The 27,434-nt window shown below is 56.7% G+C and overlaps 1 protein-coding gene across 2 annotated transcripts in view; it reads right to left on the bottom strand.

Moving 5' to 3' along the window:
• Nucleotides 1–234: 234 nt before the first annotated feature.
• The window catches only part of SNX8 (sorting nexin 8), a 38,066-nt gene continuing 10,866 nt past the window's right edge, over nt 235–27,434 (bottom strand). The window contains exons 1-12 of one of the 2 annotated variants that reach the window (XM_057695702.1): nt 19,457–19,619; nt 16,163–16,173; nt 15,631–15,821; nt 13,474–13,591; nt 11,805–11,926; nt 9,662–9,742; nt 8,174–8,334; nt 7,420–7,552; nt 4,131–4,199; nt 3,118–3,267; nt 2,729–2,878; nt 235–405 (exon numbers count right to left, since the gene is read on the bottom strand). In XM_057695702.1, the coding sequence (XP_057551685.1) occupies nt 295–405; nt 2,729–2,878; nt 3,118–3,267; nt 4,131–4,199; nt 7,420–7,552; nt 8,174–8,334; nt 9,662–9,742; nt 11,805–11,926; nt 13,474–13,591; nt 15,631–15,821; nt 16,163–16,173; nt 19,457–19,569 (1,410 nt within the window). In that variant the 5' untranslated portion in view covers nt 19,570–19,619 and the 3' untranslated portion in view covers nt 235–294. Of the gene's footprint in view, nt 406–2,728; nt 2,879–3,117; nt 3,268–4,130; nt 4,200–7,419; nt 7,553–8,173; nt 8,335–9,661; nt 9,743–11,804; nt 11,927–13,473; nt 13,592–15,630; nt 15,822–16,162; nt 16,174–19,456; nt 19,620–27,434 lie in introns of those variants that run through there. The other variant, XM_057695701.1, reaches the window with a different exon arrangement.

Genomic DNA, 27,434 nt, shown 5'->3' with positions numbered 1-27,434 from the left:
GGGGCAGGGTCAAGAGCAACCAGGACAGACCCCGTGCGGCCTCGGCTTCCGTGGATGCTCAGTGGCCTAGCACGTGTCCTCGGCCTTGCTCCCCACGAGGGAAGGGGCGTCCCGGCCACCTGGACCCCAGCCCCACGCGGCCCGGGCATCCGCTCTTCCACAAGGGGCTTCAGCCCGACACCGGGCCCCCTGGGGCGGGGGCGGCCGCCATCTGGCGGGAATGAAGCAGGGACACACCATTTGGAAAGAAGGTTTAGTGAGGGTGCCGGAGATGCCGCCCGCGTCCTCCCGGCGCTAGTGAGGGAATAGGCCGTCCTGCGCGGACCTCGGTGGGGTCGGGGTGCCGTGCGGGCCGGTGAAGAGGCAGTGCAGCTTGGGCTGCAGGTCATTCCACACCTTACTCATCTGCAAGAGAAGAGGGGGCAGGGCGGGGTGAGGAGACGGCAGCTGCCCGCGTCCCGATGCACCCGCTCTTCCTAAGACGCCCACGGGGAGAGGACGCGCCCGTGCAGCCACACCCACCCGTGCGTCCCCTCCCCGAGAGTGAGGGCGGGCGGTCTTCCCACCCCACATCGCGGCCCAGCCCAGGCAAGGGTGGGCCCACAACCAGAGGTCGCGGCGGGCAGCCCGGCCGCCCCTGCACGCGGACAGAAGGGGCGCAGGTCTACGCAACGTGGGAGCTCAAGAGATGGGATCGTCGAGTCTCTCCCTCTGACAGGTCCGCGGGCGCTGGCCGCCTGCGCGGCGCAGAGGCCACGACAACGTCCACCAAAGGAGCACGGAGACGGGCGAAGCGAGAGCAAGGCGACAGCCGCGTGGCGCCCGGGCCCCGCGGCGCGCAGTGAGGCCGGTGTCCCAGAGGCTCACGTGACAGCGGGAAGCAGCACGGCCCTGGGAGCGCGGGCTGAAGCCGAGTCCAGTCCCCGGGCTTCGAGATCGGGGGACTGAGGAGTCGCCCCCGGTGGAGGAATCCAGGACTGTGTCAGGAAACGCCCTCCTGCCTTCTTGTGTATCACCCTGGTGTCCCCACTAGCTGCCCAGACCTGCCTGTGAGGGCTGACCATCGTGCGGCCCTACCTCCCCAGCCCCCCTGCTGCTGCCTTGGCTGCACCTGCAGTTCCCAAACTGAGCCCGAGGGCACCCTGGGCACCCCAGCAAACCCCAGGAGCCCCACGAACTTATGAGAAATGTTCGAGGGAAATTCAGAATTTGTCACGGGCCACGTGGACCAGTGCTGTGAGGTGTCTGAAGCTAAGAACCTAGAACACAGAACCATTAAAAAGGCACTTTGGCCTCGGACTGCTGTGAGAAGTCACCGAGGCACTAAGAGAAAGTATGGGAACTTCCATCTCAGGCAGACGACACCTCCCACTCAGGCCCGACTCCGCTGGTGTCCCACTAAAGGCAGACCCTTGAGTCCCAGGCCCAGCGGTTCTGACAGCGAGTCTGAGGCGGGATCTGTACCCTAACTGGCGCATCGACCGGACCCTCCAGGTGGCTCCAGCACTCCCGGCTCCAGCGCGGGTCTAGCCCAGCCCGACCTGCTCAGTCACGACCGCCTCCCGACTGGACACAGCACCTCCATCTTCCCCCCGCCGCCCAGGACCTTTCTCAACCACAGGTCTGAGCTCATTCCACGTGCTGCTCACAAGAGCCTCCACAGCCCTCGGGGAAGAGTCACCAGCTCCCCAGACTGCACCCCAGCCCGTCTGCTCTGGCAGCCAACCCGGCGGCATCTCCCACTTGTCGGGTGGCACAGAGAGCTGGGGGCAGGTGTGCCCAGCACGGCCCAGAACCTGGCACAGAGCAATAGCCAAGCGGCCCATTCCCACCGAATCCCCAAGCCGATCCCGGAAGGCTGCATCGTGTTTTATGCAACTTTTCAGGTAGGGAAACTGGCCGCAGAGGTTCAACAACCCAGCCAAGGCCGTAAGGGCTCAGAAATGGTGCAGAGCTGGAAGGTGAGACACCTGGGATCTGAGGTTTAGAAAGTCTGAGCCTACACTCCCCCTCCCCACCCCTGCAACCCCGTATCAAAGCACGGGGCGTGGCCCCCAGCAGATGCGTCCGTCCCTCACGGGAGGCGCTTGTGCTCCCAGAGCCGAGAAGGAGCCCCGGCCGGAGGATATCAGGGGGCGGGAAGGTGTAGGCTGCAAGGAGGCCGCCAAATGCAGAACCAGGCAGGGGTCGTCTAAGTGTCCCTTCGGCCCTGGCCGGACACACACACCCCAGGCCGTCTGGGGACAGTGAGCACAGAGCCTGACACCGAGCCGGAGTTGCGCAGCCGAGACAGGGCTGTCCTGGAAGTCTGCAAGGGCCCCAGACAGTCCCCGCGTCTCAGGGGCGCAGCACCCCGTCTGGAGGAAGCTGGCGGGGTCTCCAGGGGAACACCCCACCTGGGGGCCTCCCCGCCTCCTCACACTGACACCCCACCGGCTGTGCTCTCACTCCTGGGGGCTCTACGTGCTTCGCTCCCGACCTCTGTCTGGAACTCCTCCAGAAGCCAAGGAAGTCTCCCTTCATGGTCCTGCTCTGCTCTCCCACACCCCCTCCCCCGGGGAACCACAAGGACAGGTCATGAGACTAGGGTGTCAAGTCCTGGCTCCCCTGCTGCACCCATTTCCTAAGCAATTCTTCAAGGTCAGCGGCAGGGCTGCCAGACTCGCAGGAAGGGCTGCTGCAGGAAGAGGGCGCTGGCCCAGACAGGTAGGGGCACGGGGGCACCCACCTCCTTGTGCCCTTGGATCTGGGAGTTGACAAAGGCCCCCAGGATGTGGGAGGTGAGGGGCAGGTACACATGGACCAGCTGCGTCTCCTGGTGCAAGCAGTACAGGGAGAAGTAGTTGCGGAGCTCCATCGTCTGGATCACGTTCTCCTGCTGCAGAGGGATCACCAATTGCGCCTGGCCCAGCACAGGCGGGGAGGAGCAGCACAGGGCCCACACCCCGCCCGAGCCCCTCCTCCACGTCCCAGCCACAGCGGCCACACCGGCTCTGTCACCCGGGGCACGGCATCGCCGTCCCGCCAGCTCACGCAGCCGACCACAGAACGCCGGGGGGACGGCGCGGCGCCCCACGGCAGGTGCGGAAAGGCCCCCCGGCCCGCCCGCCTGCCCACCTCCACGATGCGGGACTCCAGCTGCTCCACGGACTCGGCCTCGCGGCTCTGCGCGGAGGCGCTCATCATCTGCCTCTTCATCAGGCTGTACTTGTGCAGCGCCCGCTGGTGCTTGTGCAGCACGCCCTTCTCGTGCCGCTCACACAGGTCCTGCGGGGGGCGGGCGCGCGTCAGCCGAGCCGGCGGGAGGCACAGACGGTACCCGCCGCCCGCGTCTCAACGCCCGCGGGAGGCGACGGCTCTTCCTCTTTAGAGGCCGCTCACCGCTCGCTCGGTGCTCACGGAAGGGAGCGTCCGGAGATCTGCCCGGGCAAACCGCGAGGGGGTCGCGGTGCAAATGAGCACCGCCGGAAACCCACGGGGAAGTGAGCAGCGCGGGGACAGCGCGGGACCGCAGACGGAACGCTGACTGACGTCCAGGAAGCCAGCGTCCCCCCAGCAGCATGACCAGTCCCCTAAAGGACGCCCCTAGCACATCTCCCTGGCCCCAAAGGAACCCCGATCAGCACTCCTGTGGGACTACCCGCCACGGACCGCAGGGCTGCCGCTGCAGAGGCCACCGGGCTGCCCTCCTGTTCGACAAAGGCATCCCTTCCAGAACCTTCCCCACCAGCACCGGGCCAGCCCCCCCTGGGCTCAGCGCGAAGGATCCTCCAGCCTCACAGGCGCTCCACCCCTGCCCCGAGCTGAGGCCTGACGTCCCGGAACCTCCACCCGGAAGAGGCGGCTCCCCCTTGGCTGGGCTGGCCCCCTCACGTGCTATAGAGCGCAGTCACACGCGCACGCGCACACGCCCCTCGCGCTGCCATCGGGGAAGCCCGAGGCCCCTCTGCACGCCTGCTGCAGCCACGGCCCACGGCGCCCCGCAGGGCCTTCCGGGGAGCCTGCAGGAGACCCGGCCACCCCCGCAGCCCTGGCTTCAGGCCTTTTCCATCCCCGGAGTCACACCCTTGAAAGGTCCCAGCAGCCTGTCCCACAGCTGTGTCCCTGACCAAGCAGCCACCCAGACTCGCCTTATAGGACTGCAGCAGATCCAGGAAGAGGTTCAGCTTCTCCACCACGTCGTTCTCCTCCTGCTTGCCCTGGAAAACACGGGGCGTGGGCCACCACCGACCGAGCACACAGGACCCAGGGCCCCACCCAGGCTCACACACCACTGCCCGCCTGGGCTGGCTCGTCCCCCAGAGCCACCGGCCAGCCCTGCAGGGGGCCCGTCCACACGACGGAACCAGGAGGTGAACAAGAACAAGGGCCGCGTGCCCCGCGTCCTCTGTGCATCCGCCTCGCCTCCCGACAGGCACCCCCGCCTCTGGCCCCACAGACAGAGGAGCTGCGCTAAGAGGGAAATAAAACCGGACGGACGTGCTGGGGACAAGGGGAGTCGTCGCAGCTTCAATGAAAAGGAGAGGAGGGCGGCGGGGGAGGGTCTGCAGCTGCAGGACTGAACCTGAAGACTCAGCCGAGCTGCGTGAACCAGTCCTGCTGGTGCTCGGCTGCGGAGACACAGGCAGGAGGGGGGCGGGGGGGCCCTCTCTCCTGGACCCCGCGTGTGCCTCTGCACCCAGGTCACAGTGACACAGGGAGCGCCACGGCGCCACGGGGCAGGGGGCTGGCAGCAGACCGGGTGTCCTGGTGTCACCACCGCACCCGCCAGGCGTGCAAGGCAGGAACACTCGCGCAGACGAGCACGTGCACACAGCCCACTGGCCACGCCGACGCTCAGAGCCCCTCCCAGGCAGGAGGAGTCCGACCAAAGCCCTGGGCCCCGCCACTCTGGGCTCAGAGGTCATGCTCCGCAGGCAAGGCAGGGCAGCAGGACGGAGAAGTGCGGTCCGCCCACCTCCTGCTCCAGAAACAGCAAACATGGGCCTGCAGGCCACCACTCGCCCTCCCTTAGTCACCAAGGCAATGGCTGGGGCTACAGTGGCTTCCAGGGCACCCCCCATGTTAACCCTGTGGTCCCAGCCACGTGCCCTGGGGGTCTCTAGTGCCCTCACATCCCTCAGCCAACATGCACCAAGTCCCTCTTCCAGGTGCACTGAGCACCTCTCCCAGGTGTCTGCTAACCCCATCCTAAGTGCGGCACCAGCTCCTTGGGGAAACCAAGCCCCCTCTACAACCTCTAGAGCTCTAGCCTCGGCAGAGGGTGAAAAGCTCCTCCCACAAACCACACCTGGTACGGGGAGAGTGCAGGCAGAAGAAACAAAGAGAAGTCCAAGACTGATGGGGAGACAAACTTGGCTTCCACCCTGGCTCTGGCACCAACTCAGGGGACCCTGGGCCCTCAGGCCCACTGAGCCCAGAGGTTCCCAGCCATTCAATCACGCACCCACAGTTGAGGTTCCAGAAAGTAAGGTGACAGCAAAATAACAGGCATGTTGCAGGTTTTAAACTCAGAAAGCAAAATACCAGACAGCCACAGGTGCCCTGTCCCTGCTGACCGGGCAGGGGACACGGGAGAATGGAGGCTCCTCCCCAGCGTGTGGCAGGGCGGGCTCCTGTGTGTGTCCTCAGCTACCAAGTTCCGTTTCTGGGCCTGTGCTGTACAAGACCCTAAACCACCAGCACGTGTGCCTTTACAGAAAGCACACACCCTGTTGCCACAGAAGAATCAGCCCCACTGCAGTGACCAGGTCTCCTGACAGGTCTGGGGAGAAAAAACCAGGATATGTGAAAACGGGATTCAGAACCAGCCCTCAGATGTCTTCACTGGCACAGCAAGAGCGCAGTGGAACCCAAGCTCTGACGGGTGCGCGTCCTCACAGGCCGTTTGCCCAAGCCAGTTTCGTGTTAAAACTGTATTAACTTCACTTCAACGCAGGAACCACCACACAATGAGGAAAATTCGGGGCTGTGCCCTCTGCAGACATGACGCTGCAAAGCTGCATTTGTGAGGAACCTCAGAGGAGCGAGGAATTTCAACTACAAACCGCAGCACATCGGAAGCCCGACGCCCCTCTCCCTTTTCACGGCAGAGACGGCGTCCAAATCTGAATGAGAACAGAGGCTAGACATGCCTGCGCTGGGGTTCCCACCTCCTCTGTGCGCCGCGCCTCCCCCCACCCCCCGGCTACCTGCCCCAGAGGGAGCTGTGGGTCCCAGCTCCGGACGCATGTTTTACAAACTGAGTTCTGAGGAAAGGGTCGAGAGCTAGACAAAAAGTTGTTAAGGATCTAGTCCAGCTCCCTTGTTTCTAATCACGGAAAAAAGACCCAGGGACCGACGCAGCCTGAGCGAGGGCCCAGCATGAGACGTGCGCTAGTGCAGAGCAGGCTGCCCGGGCGGGCCCGCCCCTCTACCCGGCCAGTCCTCGGACACCCGTGCTTGGCCCCCAGCTCCACCCCCGCCCACCACGGAGTCATGGGCACCTCTCAGACCTGGAGACGGGCCGGGCCCAGTGCCAATTCCGAGAGATGCAGACACCGCCCCACATGTGGCCTCTAAAGGAAACACACAGGCACGGGGACCACAGGGGAGGAAAAGCCAGGACTTTCCACACCAGGAACACCGTCAGGTTCCCTTTCAGGACTCAGAGCCGTCCTGGCACCTGAGGGCCCCACCTGGAGCCTGAAACCCCCAGACCCACCCGCCGCTGTGGTTCTGTGACTCACACGAAGGAGCTGCACGCCTCAGCCGGGCAGCAAGGCCTCCATTTTAATGTATTTAAAACCACCTACCAGCAGCTTAAGATCATTTCCCCAAGAACTAGGAAGCAAACTCTCACCCTCAAAATTATGCAACAATTTACAGCATAAAAGCTCCCAGGTGAACATTTCCCTCTGATGGTAAACACTGTATCTGCAAATTAATCCTCAGTGACTACAAGATTCTTTGCAGATTTCTACAAATAACACCTGCACAGAGCAGGAGCATTTCCTGAGGTTAACTGGGTGTCTGGAGGTGGACTCTCTGGGGCGCTGGAAGCCCGTTTTTTCTGATGAGTTTTCAAGTGGCTAAATGCTACTTGAGCAGGACAGCAACACGGGAGCTACCTGGGCCGCCCAGAGCACCCTGAGAAGTGCTAGGTTACATCTCTGAGGACAGAGCATATCTTCTAATCTCGCCAAATCAGCTCTCAGAGAGCAGACCCCAATGTGTCCCCGTCATCAGCAACCCTCTCGAGAGCACAGAGAACCGGGGGAGCCACCCGGAAGCGACAGGGACGTGCGGTACCGCCCTGAGGACCGCTGTCCACGCACGCAGGACTCAGAGCTGTGACGCCCATCTGCGAAGGAGGCGCTCCCGCCCAGCACGGCGCAGAGCGTCCTGTGGGCTGGGTGCCTCGGAGACCAGACCACTCACCTGCTGCGCAGCCTTGTCAGCCAGCAGTGCAAATTCGACGGACAGGCCTTTCAGTGCCTGCTTGAGCGACCCCCACGTGCTACTGCTCAGAGTGGCCCAGGAGGGCAGCGGGGTTGTGTCAGACCCTAGAGCACTGAGGGGCACGGAAACACACAGGGGGAAGAGACACTCAGGCCTGGCAGCCGGGCGGGCAGCCCACCCGACACCCACCTCTGCCCAGCACCACGCCACCCCAGGGCGCCCTGCTCATCTCCTGAGACCTCTGCTACTCAAAGAGCAGGAGCCTGGGGGTCTGTTAGAAAAGTGGGATCTCACCCCACCAAGACCTGGAGCCAACTGTCAGTGAGACCCCCCCAGGGGAGATGTGCCCGACGGGACGGAGGCACGCAGTTCCGGGACAGCTGCGGGGGGCAGCGACCTGGCTGGAGGCCCGGCCCTCCTCCAGGGGAGAGGAAGCGTGACCAGCCCAGGGCGGCCTCTCCCAGGTCAGATGGACCTCGTCTCAAGCCTGATCCCGACAACGGGGGAAACCCCTACGTTTAGGAACCCCAGTGACATGTCTACACGCTCCACCTTTTTCCTTTCTCCTGAATACGATCTCCCGTCTCCCCAGCCCGTTCCTTCCCCTTTGGGGTGGAACAGGTCAGAATGGGGGTCATTACAGCAAACGTACTTTCTGCTCCAAGCCCACCACCAACGTCTAAAGACCCCTCCCCACAAAACTGACGCCGCGGAGCCCTCCGGGGTCACCTGCCTCAGCTCCTTCCCAAATATGAGAAGGTCAGCAGCATTGTCGATGGCCCGCGACACCATCCGCTCGGCTCGATCGCGAAGCTTGTAAAAGCTGTTGTAGATGTTGCGAATCAGCTCCCGGCTAATGGCGAACTGGGTCTGGATGTCGGCTGGCAGGAAGTCCTGACGGGGAGGAGGAGGGACCGTGCATCAGCAGACGTGAAAACCTTCCACGACCAACCGGAGAGGAAGCGCCTCCGTCGACCGGGCAGGCAAACACACCCAGACCCCAGACCAGCTCACGCAGCGCCCGCCCGGGAGCCCACTTCCTGTCCGAAAGAGACACAGAAACTGCCCCACGTGCACAAAAAATACAGCCTGCAAGCTCGACCCCATGAAAGTGCAGCCCCAGCTCTGCGCAGGGGCCGGGCCTCTCTATTCCCTTACCTACTCCCGAAGAGTAACTTTCCGCCAGCTTTACCATTAACTATCTATTAATGCTAACTAATGTTAACTACACAACGCTTAGAACACAAAAAGCTTAGAGAATAAAACCAAGGTAAAAGAATCTATACTTTTGTATGGAGAAGCAGCCTAAGAAGGAATAACAAAAAAAGCTACCAAATAGCTACTTTCATCCTTCTGAGGAAAAAACCAGATTAACTAAATTTAAAAAGAAACCAATGCGGACTTCCTAGGTGGCGCAGTGGTTAAGAATCTGCCTGCCAATGCAGGGGACACAGGTTCGATCCCTGCTCCAGGAAGATTCCACATGCCACGGAGCAACTAAACCCGTGTGCCAAAAAAAAAAAAGAAACCAATGCAACCTAGAGACTGTCATACAGAGTGAAGTGAGTCAGAAAGAGAAAAACAAGTATCGTATATTAACACATATATGCGGAATATAGAAAAATAGTACAACCAACCAGTGTGCAAGGCAGAAATAGACACAGATATAGAGAACAAACATGGACACCAGGTGGGGAAAACGGGGGGGGGGGGGGTGGATAAATTGGGAGATTGGGATTGCCATATATATGTTACTAATAAAAAAATATCAAATTGTGCACTTTAAATACATGCAATTTATTTTATGTCAAAAAATTTAAAAAAAAAGAAAAGAGCTGGAAAAACTAAATAAATGAGTCCATAAACAAACCAATGCAACGATCGATCCCCTCATTTGGGAAAAGCTGACAGCCAAGCTCACACCTATCTGGATCACAGAGCGCCTGAGGACGTGGCGCCAGGACCGGGCGCCCTGTGGTCACGCGCTCCATCACACGCAGGCCCTGCCGCCTAGACAGCTGGGCCTTGCAGATGGCAGCCTCGTCTGTAAAGCGGGCACGACACCTGCTGTGTCTCAGACCAGCTGAAACAAGGGTTAAGTGAGAAAACCATGCGATCCATCTTAGCACGATGGCTGGTGCACGGCAGAGGAGAAACAAGCATCACTAACTGTCAATGTGAGTACTGCTCCGGGGACGTGACCGTTAAAACCAGCAAGTACCTTGGCCCGAGCAGCCAGCTTACAGTTCATGAACTCGTCTCCCACACACTGAGCCGACTCCTTTAACTTGCTCTGCACGTCCTGCAAGAGGGAGAGGGACACGTGATCCTCCACCGGCCGCAGAGAGGCCAGCACGAGCCCGCCCGCATCACCGGAAAGCAGCGCACAGCCCCGCGAGAGACGCGTCTGTGTGTATGCTTTAACGTGAGCATTCCGTAACCCCTTCCCGTCTCCTGTTCCATTTTTTTCCCCATCGGCCTTAAGCTTTGGGGTGGTTGGTCTTCCAGAGGCAGGAGAGCCCGACTTCGTGACAGCACTGCGCACTCCAGCCCTGGAGCGCTCTCTCCAGAAAAACGGAGACTCCACCTGCAGACCAGGGGCATGAGTACTTGGGACAGATGGCGGGTTCACTGCATCCTGGAAGGTCCCATGTGGGGCACAGAGACAGAGGCTGAAGTCTCTTCCTTCCTATGATCAGACCCACAGGGCCAGGGCCCCCAGAGCCCCAGGAGAGCTGACGGCAGAGAAGGGGCAGCACTTGGGGTCCTGAGCCCTGCTCTCTGAAGGGAGGCTCCCTGGCAAAGCCGAGCCTTAAGATGAGGCCCCACCAAGAGCACGGGAGATACGGCCAGAGGCCCTAACGTGCAGCTGTGTAAGGGCGAAGGAACTGCAGCATTTCAGAGATGCCTTGAAGAGCATCCGTCCCAATTCCCTCATCTTACCAAAGAAGCAAACAGTGCCGGGGACGTCCGGGGACACCCCACCTGTGTAAGGGCAAGGGGTCGCTGGAGCCTGACGCCACCGGGCTCTGCAGCAGCTGCGCCCTCCCCACCTTCCCGCCCTCTGCCTCCAGCTGCGGTGCCCACAACATTCCTCCTCTGCAGTAAAGATCCCTGTTTCACAGAAGCCTGTCCAGCCCCAGGGTTCAAAAGACCCACCCTCTCAGCTCAAAAGCAGAAGGTCACAGCAAGCATTCCCTGAATGTCTTGACTGGGTCCCATAAAAGGGGCAGACCGACAGGCCCCCGGGCACCGCCAAGGGAAAGGCCGCAGCGTCTCTAGGGGTCAAAGGCCCCTTTGGCCTCCGGGGAATGAGAGGTAAAGGAGGAGGCCAGGCCTGTGTGGAATCCACCTTTGTGGCTCTGCGCCCGCATCTTTCCGCGGCCAGGCAAGGGCACGTCTACTCCACTGCGGGCCGCGCAGGGTGTCCTCGCCAGGGTCCCTCCACGCACCCCCACAAGGAGAGGGTCCCGCAGGGCAGCCTCTCTGCCTACGCAGGGCTCAGCCCTGGGCACACGGGGCCGTCCGGGCGGCGCCCCCTCCCCTGCCGGGAGCAGGGCTGGGCCTCGGTGTCCTGACAGGCGGGACGGCCCGCCGCAGCTGGAGGAGGACGCTGCCCGTGCAGCGTCTCACCGGAATCGAGGCCCACGCGGAGCTCACCTCCCAGGACGCACGTCCACCCCGCCACCCTGCCAGCCAGACTCAGCGGGTGCTCCCCGTGGTCCTGAGGCCAACCCGGCCTTCTTTTTTATTTTTTAACTTTTTATTTCGGCAGCACCACGAGGCCTGCAGGCTCCCAGCCCCCGACCAGGGGTGGAACCCATGCCCCCTGCAGTGGAAGCGCAGAGTCTCACCCACTGGACGCCAGGGAGGCCCCAGGCTTCTTTTCTAAGTAAATGCACATTCCCGTCTGGAGTCATGAGCCCGTCTGTCAACTCTCCAAACCACAGAGGCTCCTGTGTACCAGCTTCAGGCCCTCAGAGACCAGGCCGAGAAGCCACCCCTTCCACACAGAACCCTGCCAGTTGGGACAGGACGCCTCAGACTCACAGTCAACCTGTTACCTGGGGAGAAAATAAGGCTTCACTGTGGCTGTCCCAGGTAAACAGACTCTGCCAGGGCATCCACACAAGGGGAGTAAGGGGAGAGCACGAAACAGAGGCCAATTTAAGAATGAAAATAAGTGGGAGTTCCCTGGCGGCCCAGGGGTTAGGATTCTGCATTTCCACTGCTGTGGGCCTGGGTTTGATCCCTGGTTGAGGAACTAGAATCCCATAAGCGGGCAGTGCGGCCCCCCCAAAAAAAAGAATGAAAGTTAAGACCCAGGGAGCCGCAGGCCCCAGCACGCGGAGAGCAGGACTCACGGGGCCACTGAAGGACAAGAAGAGCTTGAGGATGGCATCCTCGGAGAAGGGCGGGTGCCGGGCCACCAGGTTGATGAAGCGCTTCAGGGCTCTCCTCCGGGCCTCGATGAACTCCCTGTCGGCTGCAGGCAGAACACAGGGTGACCACGCGGGCCCAGGCACAAGCCCCCTGGGGCCTCACTCCCGGGGCCCAGCACCTGGCGCACGGAGCGCTCTCCCAGCCACACGGCCAGCCGGGGGCACGGACACAGACCAGAGGCTGTGAGAGAAGGCGCGCCAGACCCCCGGCTCCACGCCCGGCCCCCTAGGAACACCCCGGTCCAGGGATCCGCCGAGGAAAACCACAGAGCCCGCTGGCTTTACTCAGCGGCACTGCAGCCCTCACTGTGGCCCCTTTCTGACATTTCTCTCCATGAACAAACGGGTTTTGCTAAACTCACACGTTAATTAGACCCAGTTTTTTTTTTCTTAAGGTTAATTTTTTATATAAGTTTATTGATTGATTGATTGGCTACACTGGGTCTTTGTGGCCGCACGGGCTTTCTCTAGTTGCAGCGAGCGGGGGCTACTCTTCGTTGTGGTGCGCGGGCTTCTCATTGCAGTGGCTTCTCTTGTTGTGGAGCACGGGTTCTAGGCGTGTGGGCTTCAGTAGTTGTGGCACACACGCTTAGCTGCTCCGTGGCATGTGGGATCTTCCTGGACCAGGGCTTGAACCCGTGAACCCTGCATTGGCAGGCAGATTCTTAACCACTGCGCCACCAAGGAAGTCCCTTGACCTAGTTTTTCCCAAAGCATTTTCAACTCCTGCCCTCAGCATCCTTCCCCTTCCATGTGATACGATTTCCATGTGCTCCCATGGGTCGAGAAGAAAATGACATTATCAGATTCTGAACCATGACCGACAAGGGCAGCAGTACTTCAGGACGGTGGAAAACGGCAGAAAATCCACGTCTGGGCAGGCACCTGCTCACCAGGTTTCAAACAGAAGCGGAGAAGAGGCTGTGGGTGGGATCCACGAGGCCTGAGAGGGGCCGCACCGCCCCCCCGCTCTCTGGAACCCTGGAGACAGGCCAGTGCAAGAGCCCGGAGGCCCCCGTGGTCCCTCACCAGCCCCAGGTAACCGCAGGTGGGGCATGAAGATGAGATGGCCATCTGCTCCTTTTTTCATCTCCTTTGAGATGCAGGTTAGATCGCTGGGCCGACACTCACTTTTGTTCTTTCGCCGGAGCACACCTTACGCTATGGTGGTACCTGTCGCTCTGCAAGAGCCGACAAAACAAACAGTGCCCCTGACCCCCGACTCAGGAGCCCCGGGACGCCTGGCCTCTGCCCTCTGAGAGGGAGAACGGGGGTACACGCCTTGTCCCTTGCACAACGGGGTACCTCCCTACGTGCCAGGGATCAAGCAGCAGACTCGCTCCGCCAAGGGCACCAGGGGATGCTGCCGTCCGGTACCAGACCTCGGCCCTAAGCCACAGCCGCGCCCAGCTCCCCAGGGGCCGGGGCTGCCACGCAGCCCTGCTGCCATTCTTGCGGCTGGGCAGAGCGCCCACAGGAAGACGGGCCGCGAGGGGAGAGCGGCGTCTGTCCCCGAGCCAGGACCTCAGCTCAGGGTAGGGGCCCCACCCCACGCAGTCCCCGCCCCCAGCCTCCAGCAAGCCCACGTTACCTCCCAGCATCCTCTTGGGCGGCAGGGCCGGCACCATGCGGTACGGGAACTTCTGCAGCAGCACCTCGTGGAAGACCACGAAGTCATTGTACCGTCGATACACGCAGGACTTGAAGCGCTGCAGGAAAAGGGGTTCAGGCCCAGATTCAACAGCAGAAACCCTCACATGTCACGACGTCCCCATACCTTCTCCTTCCGCCGCCACACAGAACCCATGGAAATAACAGGACTCCACGCCTCACCTTCTCTCACCAGGCCTCTCCCAGAAGGAGAAATCCTATACGTCCTTAATGGACGGAAATACAGCTTTTAAACGCTGCACCGCTCTGCCTGCATATCTCATTAACCATCGATCATTCCGGATCTTCTGAGTGAGACAAGCCTCCCTGCAGGAGTTTCCACCTGTACGGCGGCTCCCTCCTCTCCTTAGGTATCACGTGAGATACCTGGGAGGGTGTGTCCTCAACATACACTTTCAAACAGCACCAACCCAGGCAGCACCGCGCCTCCTGAAACAGACTCAACTGCCTAAGCGGCCCAAACACGGAACATGAAGACTGAAACGCGGCAGACACACAACGCAGATGAAACTGCCCCCAGGTTCCCCCGTGAGCCCGTCCCCATAACCTGCAGGCCCACGGGGTCAGCGCCCGGCCAGACAGGAACCTCGTCGGGGCTGAGTATAGGAGCTCACACGAGAACCGCGCACGCACGTTACACTAGCTGCTAATTTACATCAGAGTGGAAGAAGCCCGTCGGAGACAGTGACACGCTGTTGATTCCAATGACACGACACTCAGGAAGTGGCAGGAAAAGGCAAAGCTACGGAGATGCTGAGAGCACCGTGGCGTCCGTGGTGGGGGCGGGGGCGGGGCAGAGCGCGGGGGTGTTCAGGGCAGTGAAGCCACACTGTGTGATCCTACAGCAGTCGGTACACGTCACACGTTTGACCAAACCCAGAGGACGCACAGAGCCAGAGTGACCCCTCACGCCAACCGCGGGCTCTGGGTGACCAACGATGCGTCTGTGCAGGCGCGTCCACTGTACCAAGCGCGCCAGCTGCTGGGGGTGTGGGCAGTGCGCGGGGGCTGCGCCCGCGGTGCCAGGGGACGGGGGAACTCTGCTCCGCCCGTCGCCGCTGCTGTGAACCTGAAAACAACCCCCAAGGAGCAAAGTCTATAAAAAACCTAAAGACGCTACACCAAGGAAAAATACGAAGCCACGTGTGTCCACCTCTCTCGGGCATCGGGCCGCGTCTGCACTCACTCCCGCTCCAGCAGACGGGGCACCGCCCGAGGAGCCGCGGGGCGCGTCCCAGCACTCGCAGGCTGACCCCTTCACGCACATCTCAGGAGGGAAGCAGGCAAAACGGCCTCCCTCTGAACACGTCCATCGCGAGGTCGTCGGTTCACTCAGGGAAGGGGCCGTTCAGTGCGACTGAAGAGCGGGCCGCTCTCACAGAAGAGCAGCTGGTCACACAGGCGGGCGCCCGGCCCGGGGGCGCCAAGGCCCGGAGGAGGCGCCGGAGCCTCCATCCTCACGCGGCCGAGGCAGCTACACGAAGGGGGGCCTCTGACCCTGCAAATCCCCCCCCACCGCAACACACACACGCACCGGTGCTCCTGGTTCACTGCTGACTTAATCCCCAGGGTAAAGAATAAACGCTCCCACCAAAACGTGTCCTAACGGAACCAAGATAACGGGTGAAGGCACAAAAAGACCAACACTGCTGACGCCACAGGCTTCCACGCGTGCGGCCAACGCCGGGGACGAGGGTCTGGCGTCCAACGAACTCCGACCTCAGGGGTGCCCCTCACAGGGACGGCAGCGCCCGCCACTCGGGGGACGCGCCCGCACACTGGCTTCGGGGCCGGAGTCCACAGTCTGTGGCGCCCACACCCTCACCCTCGGGGACCCCCCAGCGCTGCGGGGCTGCCCCAGGCTGGCCTGCCAGGGGCTCGCCCTCCGGAGCCCGCCCGGCCGCCCGACCGTCCCGAGGGGCCGGGTCGGATCCCACGGCTCCGGACGGCGAGGGCAGGCGGGGCCCCGGCGGGGGGCTGAGCCAGGAACCGACACAGAGAGGCGCGCGCGCTGGGGGGTCTTCCCTGTGCCCTGCCCGCTCCCACCGCCCGGGCCCACGCCTCGCCCCACAGGTACCTGGCTGGACACCTCATACTCCACGTGCTTCAGGAAGAGGCCCTTCTTCTCGGGGATGAGCTCTACCTGCACGGCGTCCCTGGCCAGCAGCTCCTGCAGCGTGAGCGACAGCAGCAGCGGGTTCCCCGGCGGCATCTGCATCCGACTGGAGTCCGCGTCCCTCCGCTCGCTGACCTGGGGCACTGGCGAGTCTGCGGGAGAGAAGGTGAGCGCCACTGCCCAGACGCGGGGACCGCCCCTCCGCCTCCGTCTCCGCCGCCGGCTCAGCACGCGGACAGCGGCCACGTCACCGGGCCAAACCCCATCCTGGCCCAGGTCACGCTCATTCATTCAGGCTGCGGAGTCCACGCAGGGCCACGTCCTCCCCTCATCCACCAGCACGCTGTGAATCAGCAGATACACCCACGTGCCCAGGCCCGGGCAAGTCTGGTTTTCAACTTGCGCAGAGAAAAAGAAGTAAAATATTTACAAGTTACGTGCAAAAGAGTCCTCCTTTTCTCTGGAGTTAAGAAAAGAGTTAAAACAAACAGGCCGAATGATTTCCTACACACGCTGGCGGCGTTTCCAGAATCAGCGCACCTGGCTCTCCTGCCAACACAATCATCCTAACGTGTGAAAACCCGTGTGCCCGCCTGAGCTGGGGCTCCTGCTCGTACACATGAAAGCACTAAGCCCCACAAGGTCAGCTTCCTGAAACACACATCACCCATGCAGCACTCCCGGGACAGAGAAAGACAAATCAGAGATGTTATGTCCAACAAGCTGCCAACAAACAAACAAGGAAATCCTGTTAAAAGGTCAGTTCAGTTTTTAGTTCAGAGAAGAGCTCAGAATTTGAGAGAGAAAAAGGTTCTTTTCAGTTAAAAAAAAGAATAAGGTTAAGGTATCCCTCAGGGGGAAAAACGTCTTATTCCAGTAACACTGCTGTAAATAAATGCAACAAACTGCATTTCTCCATCTTCTTAAGTTTCTACAGGGTGGCCGTATTACTTTTTATGATTTACTCCTTTAATTCTTCGATGCAAGATCCTGGTTTACATTCTAATACAGAATTAATGACTAGATTATTTTCATCTGTGACATCACTCAGCATTTTAGGATTTAAAATGTAGCTGCCTTGAACTGATCTTAAAGATTAAGAAAGAAAATAAACAAGGGCTTAATGTGTACCCAGGAACTCCCAAGGGCCTCAAAGCCCCATACGAAAGCTAAATATCACGTGCTGTAAAGCAGGGTGCTCTCAGGCGAGGGCACACAGCCCAGGGTCACAGCAGTCCACCCACAGCAGGAGGAAGAGGTTAGCCATTGAACTTGAAGTTCCTATCTCTTCCTCTTTAGTTTTTAAGGTACATAATAGAGTAGCACACACATACAACGTATTAAACCATGCATGTGTATAAATGCGTGTATATGTATATGAGCGTGCGTACGTGTGCTGCACGTGGGGGGGTGCGCACGTGTGCTGCACGTGGGGGGGGGTGCGCACGTGTGCTGCACGTGGGGGGGGGGGGTGCGCGTGTCCCTGCATGACTGCGTATCTGTGTGTGAGTGTGTGTACATGTTACATGTGAACATGATGTGTGAGTGTGTATCAATGTACATGCACACATGCGCACATGCGTGTTATGAGTGTGAACATGAGTACCTGTATGTGAAGTATGTATATGGGGGGGTCCCCCAACTGGGAGTCCCCAATACCTTAATGGCTAAAACTGTGCAGGGACCACAGCTCTAGAAGATTCCTGTTCTCCCAAGTCATCCCAAGAGCCCATCCCCTTTCTGTGTAAAAATATTTTGAGGGCCTTAAACCGTGTTTACAGAGTCTCCTTGGGGACCACAGGAATCCTCAAGGAGCCAACAAACATTTCTTAAGTACTAGCTCCAGGGGACACGGTGATGAGTAAGACAGGGTCCCTGAGCTCATCAACTCATCCACGCAGCAAACAGCCAAGAGTGTCCACCACTGCCAGGCACACTCTATAAATATCTGAACTCCAGGGAGAATGAGAATCAGGATGCAACAGCTCTAACGGTGCCCTGAGAATCAGGACACAGCCCCAGGGCGCAGGCTCAGGGTACGGCCCCAGGATGCAAGCTCCAGGAGAGCAAGGATTCACTCCCTGTTCTCAGATAAGTCCCGGAAGCGAGGGGAGCCTGACACACAACAGGGGTTCAAGGAATGTTTTCTGAGGGTCTATTTACTGTTATTTATTGTATTTCCAGGAGGAAAAAAGAGAACACCTTTAGGGAAAGGCAAAATCTTATTTAACTAGACCTCAGAATATGTGGAAAAACAGGAAACAATGAAGCTAAAAAGGTAATGGAGAAGAATATTTTTATCAGAGAAAATATTTGCAAATTATACATCTGATAAAGGACTTACATTTGGAATATACAAAGAACTCTTACAGCTCAGTAAAAACACAAATAACCCAATTTAAAAATGGGCAAAGGGTTTGCATAGACATTTCTCCAAATATGTACAAGTGGCCAGGAAGTACATGAAAAAATGCTCAGCATCACTAACCGTCAGGGAAATGCAAATCACAGCCGCCCTAAGATGATGCCAGTGTTGCCTCTGACCAAAAAGAAAAAAAAAGATTACACTGAATGTTAGTGAGGATGTGGAAAGCCTCACATGTGCTGGCAGGTGTGTAAATGGTGCAGCTGCCTTCAAAAAGGTCTGGCAGTCCCTCAGAATGTCAGGCACAGAGTCACTACATGACCCAGCAAAGCCCTCCCAGGTATACACTCAGGAGGAGGGAAAACGTGTGTCCACGCAAAGACCTGCATACAAGTGTCCACAGCTGCGTTATTCATAAGAGGAGCCAAAGAGAGGAAAAACCCAAATGTCCATCAACTGATGAATGGATAAATAAAAGTGGTCTATCATACAATGGACTAGTACTCAGCCAGAAAAAGGTGCGGATTCAAGCTACGACATGGATGAACCTTGAAAACATGACAGTTAGTGAAGACAAGCCAGTCCTAAAACACCACGTATGGGATGATTCCATCCGAGAGGCAACACTACAGAAACAGACACTAGCTTGGTGCTTGTGTACGGCTGGCAGGGGACGCCAGGGACGGAGGGAGTGACGGGTGAAGAGGAACGGTTTCTTCTGGGGGGGGTGATAAAATGTTCTAAAATCAACTATGGTGATGGTTGCACAACCATAATCATACCAAAGACCACTGTGTTAGACATTTTGAATAAACTATCTGGCACATAAATGATCTCTCTACAGACTCTTTAAGAATAAAAGGTAGGTGACATTCGTAAGAAAGGCAGAGTAAGGACTCCCAAAATTCCTCTCCTCCACAAAAGCAACAAGGACACTAGCAAAAATTGTCAGAATCGCTTTTTCAGAACACTGGAAAGTGGCTAAAGGTTGTGGCAATCCAGGGTGCATTTACTGATGCCGTAATCACTTACGTCAAAATGAGGTCACAGTGGAGCAGAGTGGGGCTTAATCCAATACTATGGAGTTCTCGTAAGAGGACGAGACCACATAAAGACACAGACACACGGACAGGAGGCCACGTGACAACACAGGCAGACGCTGAGGAGCTGCAGGCGCAGACCCAGGAATGCCCAGGACGGCCGCCAGCACCAGGAGCTGAGAGAGGCAGTAAGGATCCTCCCTGATGGGTCTCAGAGGGAGCAGGGCCCTGCCCACGCCCGGATCTCAAGCCTCCAGAACTGAGACAACCTATTTCTGTTGTTTCAAGCCACCCAGTTTGTGGTGCTTTCTGAAGGCAGCCACAGGAAACTCACACTAGAAACTCTACAGAATCAGTTCTGAAAAGTTGTTAATTAAAACACACAGGGACTTCCCTGGTGGGGCAGTGGTTAAGAATCCACCTGCCAATGCAGGGGACAGGGGTTCCAGCCCTGCTCCAGGAAAATCCCATGTGCCACAGAGCAACGAAGCCCATGCGCCACAACGACTGAGCCTCTGCTCTAGAGCCCGTGAGCCACAACTATTGAGCCCATGTGCTGCAACGACTGAAGCCCACGTGCCTAGAGCCTGTGCTCCACAACAAGAGAAGCCACAGCAATGAGGAGCCCGTGTGCCACCACGAAGAGCAGCCCCCACTCACCGCAACTAGAGAAAGCCCGTGCACAGCGACAAAGACCCAACGCAGCCAATAAATAAATAAATAAATTTATTACAAATAAATGAACACACAACAACAGGACTTCCCTGGCGGTCCAGTGGTTAAGACTCCACACTTCCACCGCAAGGGGCGCAGGTTTGATCCCTGGTGGGGGAAGTTTCTGCGTGCCGCACAGTGCAGCCAAAAAGAAAAGGGAAAAAAACAGAAAAACCCCGACAACGACAAAGAGCAGCAGCACCTTGGCACGAGAACTGAGTTACAGAGATTCTGCGTTATTTAAACCGTCCAGTCTTCAACAAACGTCCCTAAGACATGCAAAGAAATAAGGAAGTAGGGCCAAGCACAGGGTGGCAGGGAGAGACACACAGTCCGTAGAAACTGTCCTTGGAAAATCCTGGGGACTGAGCCTATGAAGACCTGAAATCAGCCATTTTAAATAAGGTCAAAGGACTACAGGGAACCGCCTCTGAAGACCTAAGGGAAAATATGAGAACAATGCCTCACTCGCAGGGAGTATCAATAAACAGACGGAAATTATCAAAAAGAAACAGATAAAAATTCTGGAGCTGAGAAGTTCAATAACCGACATGAAGAATTCACCAGAGGCTCAACAGCAGATGCACGTGGGCAGAAGGAAGAAGCAGCACACTTGAAGGCAGGTCAATCCAGATTTTTTCCAGTCTGATGGACAGAAAGGAAAAGGGATGAAAAAAATGGACAGCTGCTCAGAGACCCATGGGACACAGCAAGCATGCCAACATAATCATAACAAGAATCCCCACACGTGAATAAACAATGGTCAAATTTGATTTAAACAATCCAAGAACTCCAAGAATTCCAGCTAGGATAAACCTGAAGAGAGTCCCACTCAGATGCGTCATAATTAAACTGCTGGAACTGTGCAAGGAGAAAACCCTGAAAGCACCAGGGCACAAGTGACTGGCCGCGTGCAAAGGGGCCCCTGAAGGTTAACAGCTGACTTTCCGTCAGAAACCATGGAGGCCAAAAGGCAATGGGACCACAGCCAACGTACCAAGAATTCTACATCCAGCAAAACTACCCCTCAAAAAACAAGAGAGGAAGTAAGATGTTCCCAGACTCCCCAAAACTGACAGGATTCCTCACCAGCAAACCTTCCCTGCAAGAAATGACTCCACGTGAAGAACTGCAGCACACTGGTAAAGGTGACCGCATCAGTAAACATAAAACACAGTCCTCACGTCTGTATTTGTAATTCTTTCTTTTAGCTGGTTTCAAAGACAACTGTATAAAGCAACAACGACACATCTGTTCTGACAGGCAAAGTTTATACAGATGTCATTTGTATCGTGATGACAGCACAAAAGAGGAGAAGGACAGAGTTATACAGAAGCAAAGGGTTTATATGTTACTGAAATCAAGTAGTATTAACCCAAGGTAGACTGTTATAAAATGCAGGAGCTGTAATTCCCATGGCAATCACCAAGAAAATAACCTAAAAAAGGCATCATAACCAACACAATGTGGGAAGGTACACGGAACACTGGAACATACCTATTTCATGGAAAAGAAAGCCGTTATGGAAGAACCGAGGAAAATTAAATTAATGGGGGAAAGCTCACTGGAAGAGCACCAGGTGGTCTCTATTAAAATTTTTATGTAAGATAAAAATGAATACATGCTGGCTTCCTAGGTGGCGCAGTGGTTAAGAATCCACCTGCCAATGCAGAGAACACGGATTCAATCCCTGCTCTAGGAAGATCCCACATGCCACGGAGCAACGAAGCCCGTGTGCCAAAAAAAAAAAAAAATGAATACATGCTTAACGGAGAAAACTTTATGATTTTCCTGATGATTAAAATAAGATAACGTCCCAAGCCAGAATGTAACCTCAGTAATGATTACCAAATGATCACATGCTGCTGAAGAACCTGAACTCTGATCGCTGGAGGATTTAAAAGACAACTCAAAAGACACATTTTAAATCAAAGACATGACTCTTGACCACCTTGAGAACAACCCCTCCACAGAAGTTTCAATCATAAGAAAGCCACGATCCCAAACACCAATTCACTAAACTAGGACATTCATATTTTCAAAGAAAAAAAATTTTAAGAACAAAAAAGAAGGGAAACAGACCATTTCAGACAGGCTGCACTGTCATGTGACAGACCACAAACGGACGAAAGGGCAGAAATGCAGGGAGGAGACCCTGGTTTTCTACAGGAGTCTACGCAAGTCCACCAACAGGAGTTTAAGACTCTTATCAAACAGAGCCTCCTACACCAGTGTGAGCAGCCCTCAGACCCGTGCCTGGAAGGGGTGCCGTCCACCACCCCAGGCCCCACACAGACGACACAGCTCAGACAAGAGAGGTCAGCCAGGCCCCTGACAAATGGCGGTGGACAAAGGCTGGCTGTGACCTTAGATGGATGTGGGTGGAAATCCAGTCTCCGATGACCCCGGCAGTGTGGCTGGCGGGTGACGGCCTTTGAGCTCTCCGCTTACGACTGGGAAATGGGCGCGAGGGTGCCCACCCCCAACCCCGAGCCCAGCCATCACCGTCCAAGCCCTGAGGACGGCAACATCCCCACAGGCCTCTCCAAGGGCGTCCCCTCCAACCCTCCCGGCACAAAACTGCTCTACCTCCTGTGGGGCCCCCTGGAGTCGGAAGCCCTGGCCTTGAGCCGCTCTCAGACCCGCAGGCCAAGCCTCAAGCTCACGCTGCCCACACGGACGGCCCTTGTGGAATGGAACGAGACAGCAGAGCTAAGATAACCCGCTCCGGGAGACACTCGGGAACCTCGCCTCCTGCCCGGATCGCGTTTGTTCCAATCCCAAGAGAGGCTCTAAGTCCACTGCGTGTAGCGCGTGCGGCCCACGACACAGGCGTCGGCCCTTGGCTGCAGGCTGGCCCGTGGATCAGGGCCGCACGCGGCACGGCCGAGGCTCACACTCCCCTCCCCTCCGGGTATCTCGCTCCGCTGGCCCCAGGGTTGACAGTGACGGGAGCTGCGTCACTCCCAGGCCAGCCACCAGCACACTGTGCGACCCCAAGGACGTGCTTCTGCCCCTCTGCAGCGTGAAAAAGGAAGCAGCCCACTAGGTGTATGTCACACCCATTCAGCTCCGAGATTCTGGGATTCTCCAAGACGACTATTCACAAGTCAAAGCAATGAAACTTCAAACACGCGTGCGCGCACACATACACCTACTAGCCTTCCCAACACACCTCCATCAGCACCTTCAGGCAGTAATCCTGCCAGGGGAATGCCTCCCGAGAGGTCTAGCCCCACGTGTTCTGTTAGCAGCGAGCATCTGGGGCCCTTGCTCCCAAGCAGAGCTTTGGGAAACAAACAGGGTTTGCCCAAGAAACCACGCTGTCTCGCGCACGCCCTTGCTTCACCCCAGCAAACTCTGGCAAATGCCGACCGACGCACACGTCCAGGACTGGGGACCCGCACAGTGAGCCCAGCGTGCCACCCACGGGGGGCCACGGCCAGCCCGGCCAGCCCACATGATGCACACCGGCCCACGGGGCGGGCTGCTCTCAGCATTCGGAGAAACTCCTCACCCCGCGCAGCCCAGACCCCCCCGGGCACCCCCGCTAGCAGGGCGCCCCAACCGTGTCAAGTGCCTTTCGAGCCATGAGAGGCCACGTGGCCCCCAAAGGCAGCCAGTGCGGAAGGTCCTATTGTGTCTGCTGAGTGGCAGGTGCGTGCAAACGTGTCTTCTGATGGACCCCACGTTCAGGGTTCCACCCCCGCGGCCGTCCTAGGCTGCTGTTCACCCGAACGTGGGGCGGACAGGGACCAGCCAGACACGACACCGTCACAGGGCTGACGTCGCCACACCGAGCACACATCAGGATCTTCTGAGGGCTCGACCGCTCGACCGCACACTGATGGTTAAAGTAGCTGTTATTAAAAAAAAAAAAAGTGTCGTCAAGGGCGTGGAGGGATTGGAGGCCTTGTGTGTGGCCAGTGGGACTGTAAGAACCGGTGCAGCCACTGTGCAAAACAGCACAGCAGTTCCTCAAAGAAGTAAATATAGACACCACAGGATCCAGCAATCCCACTTCTGGGTCTAGACCCAAAGAACTGAAAGCAGGAACTAGAACACATATTTTGCCATGTTCACAGCAGTATTATTCACGGTAGCGGAAAGGTGGAACCACCCACGCGTCCACCGACAGATGAATGCCCCACAACATGCCGTCCCATCCACACAGGGGACACTCTTCAGCCTTAAAAAGGAAGCAAGCACGGACACCTGCTACATCGTGGATGAACCTTGAGGACACCACGTTCAGTGAAATAAGCTAGACATGAAAGGACAATGCGGGATTCCACGCACGTGAGGTTCCTAGAGCAAATTCATAGAAAAAGAAGGCAGGTGGTGGGTGCCAGGGGCTAGGGGAGGAGAGGATGGGAAGTGAGTGTTCAATGGGGACAGTTTCCACTTTGCAAGATGAGTAAGTTCTAAGATGCATGGTGTCAGTGGCACAAGAATATGAATGTACGTAACGCCACAGAACTGTACACCTAAAAACAGTTAAAATTTTGTGAAGTACATTTTACATTTAAAAAAACACAGATTTATGGGCCCCACTCCCAGCGTCTAGGGTGGGGCCTAGGACTCTGAGTTTCCAACAAGTTCCCAGAGGACGCGGCTGGTCCAGCGGCCACAGTGCGAGAACCACTGTCACAGGGTGGCCAGAGGCAAGGAATTCAGGGCCTCGCCCAGACCCACGCCCCTCATCTAACAGAAAGCAGATGTTCACAAACGCCGCGACCGCGCTTTAACCGGCCATCGGGTGTGGAATGAATGACATTCCAGGAGACCACCTTTTCACCCAAATACTGTGAAGTGAGGTCAGCAGACACCCTCCATTCCCAACCCGAACATTCCCTCTCAGGCTCCTGAAACTGCTTCAACCTTTGAAACCTTCTCCAAGCGACGCTGTTTTTCTGAAATTAACAAACTGTTCTCAGGAAATGGAAGCAGAAGTTTCCCGGTCCTTCTCGTGGCCACAGCCTCCGAAGTGAGCCTTCGGCAGGGAACGCCAGGAAACAGAGCCGCCTCAGCGGCCGCCAGCTCCCCCTGAGCGGTGACCTGTCACCAGCCGGGCCCTGATTACCCCCAGCTCAGGATGTGCGTGGCCTCGACCTCATCAGCTTGAAGGTTTACTTTTAATAACTTATTTCATGTAGCATGACAATACCTTGAAATAAAGAAAAATCCCTCCAACCCAACAATCTATACACATCCACGCGCACGGTGTGCGTTAGTCGTCACGCTTACAGGGTTGTAACATGACACAGTTTTCAAATACCAAGCATATTTCCAAGCTTCCGTGATCGCGTTTCTCTTTCCACTTCTCTGTAAAACCAAAAACCTCCTAAATTCCTAGCCACTCAGATAACTGCTGTGAACACTGTTTCCCTTCCATTCTCTCCTCAAGTACCTTTTAGATACATGTGTTTTTGTTGTGAAACACTTCAAACATACATAAAAAAACAGAAAATTTCAGAACCCATATATCTGAGATTTCACTGTGCCATATTTTTTGCTGAAAATAATTTTAAATAAATAAAATGTTACAGAGGCACACCATCCTCCCCACCCCCCCGTTTCCTATTCCAAAATAACCACTATCCTAGAGTTGACGGATACCATTTCCAGGCAGGTCCGTGCACTTTCTCGCCACAAGTGTCCAGAAAGTACATGCAAACACTGTATTTCATTATATATAATAAACATACAATTCCTTTCTTTTCCCACTGGCTTTTAAAACCCTTTTATGGGGACTTCCCTGGTGTCGCAGTGGCTAAGAATCCGCCTGCCAGTGCAGGAGACACGGGTTCCATCCCTGATCCAGGAAGACCCCAGAGACTTCAGAGCAACTAAGCCTGCGAGCCACAACTCCTGAGCCCACGCGATGCAACTACTGAAGCCCAAGCGCTCTAGAGCCCGTGTTCCGCAACAAGAGAAGCCACTGCAATGAGAAGCCCCCACTTGTCGCAACTGGAGAAAGCCTGCACGCAGCAACAGAGACCCAACACAGCTATAAATATGTAAATATTTTTAAAATAAATACAACTTTTTTTTAATAAATAAAATAAATAAGACAGAGCATGCTTACAGAACACCTCACAACTGTTCGGCACAATGAACTTACACGCTAGTGTAACAGCGCCCAGACACAGAAAGGCGCCCCTCACATCCCCTCCTCCCCAAGGGAGAGATGTCTGAAGCCACAGGTTATCTGCCTCTGCCTGTTTTTACACGGACAGCATACACGTGGACTCGAACCCTGAGTCCCCGTTTCTGACTCCTTTCACTCAGCTCGGCGTGCGTGGCCCCCCCACAGAGCTCATGGGCTGCAGACAGACCGTGTTCCTGCCGCGGACACCAGCGCCTATCACCCACTCTGCTGCCGCCCGGCATCTGGGCAGCTTCACACACCACTGCTAAGAACACGCCAGCACCCCAATGTTGGTGGACACGTGTGTGCATTTCTGCTGGGTACATTCCTAAGAGTGAAACTACTGGATCCTGGGGTTTCATATGTGCAGCTCAGTAAATAATCCCAGTTTTCCAAGTGGCTGAGCCAATTTACACTGCCAGCAGCAGCGGCTCCAGCTGCCTCGTACGCTGGCCGACACTCATTATTTTCCGTCCAGTTTTCCTCGTCTTCCTGGTAGGCCCTTGACTCTTTAATATCCTTGCAATTCATGTGTCATTTTACCTTGATTTCACTCTTTTTACATTACAACCACTGTTCCATATTCTTGAAAGTTAGGACTACTACCTGTAGAAACTGCTTCATGACTTAGGTATGGGACTAAAAATCATTTAGCTCTTCTCCTTCTGACTGCTTTCTGCTATAAAAACAGCATGAAGAATACCACCGTTCACAACATATTTTGCTGTATTTTTTATTCTATTCTTAGATTCCATTCCTAGAGAATTCCACATTCTTTTCCTGCTAACAGACACTTCCCAAATGGCTTTTATCTGCCCACACAAACCACACTACATCACTAACACTCTCTCTTCAGAAACCCCCCCTCGGAGAGTGACTGCAGCCACCTTGGTGATCTGTGCATGTATCCTAGCAGCATTAAAAAAAAAAAAAAGAAAAAGAAACTAAAGTTTCCTGAGGATCAGAATGGCAACCCCTAAGGAGAACAGCTCTTAACGCGAGGCTTCCTCAACTCCACCACCGCACCCCGAAAACTCCCCCTCATCCTTCCCGGCCAGCAGGCACCTTTGCCCCCTGCTCCCCTCTCTCCAGCCACACCGGCTTCCCAGCCGCCCCTCGAACGCAGCTCACACCTGCTGGCCTGGGGCCTTGGTCTGTTGTCTCTTCTGCCAGAATCCTCTTATCCAGAAATCCACCAGACCATCTCCTTTGAATCTTGGTGCAAAAATCACTCTCAATGACGTTTCCTCAGTGACAACAGCCACCTGCACCCTAACTGCCCTCCACGGCTCTGATGTGCATCACCGACTTGCTTTGTCTACCGAACACTGTCCACCTCCCACTGCGGGAACACTGACCCCACAAGAGCAGGCCTTTTCGTCTACTCCCGGCGGCCAAGAACAGTGCCCGGCATGGAGTACATGCTCCATCAGCATCTGTCGACAGAGGGCAGGACTCTGACCCGCAGGAGCAGGAAGGCCGCAGGAGAGCTCAA

The sequence above is a fragment of the Hippopotamus amphibius genome, chromosome 9, assembly GCF_030028045.1.
Source record: "Hippopotamus amphibius kiboko isolate mHipAmp2 chromosome 9, mHipAmp2.hap2, whole genome shotgun sequence".
Lineage (NCBI taxonomy): Eukaryota > Metazoa > Chordata > Mammalia > Artiodactyla > Hippopotamidae > Hippopotamus > Hippopotamus amphibius.
This window is presented reverse-complemented; position numbering and strand designations above follow the sequence as displayed.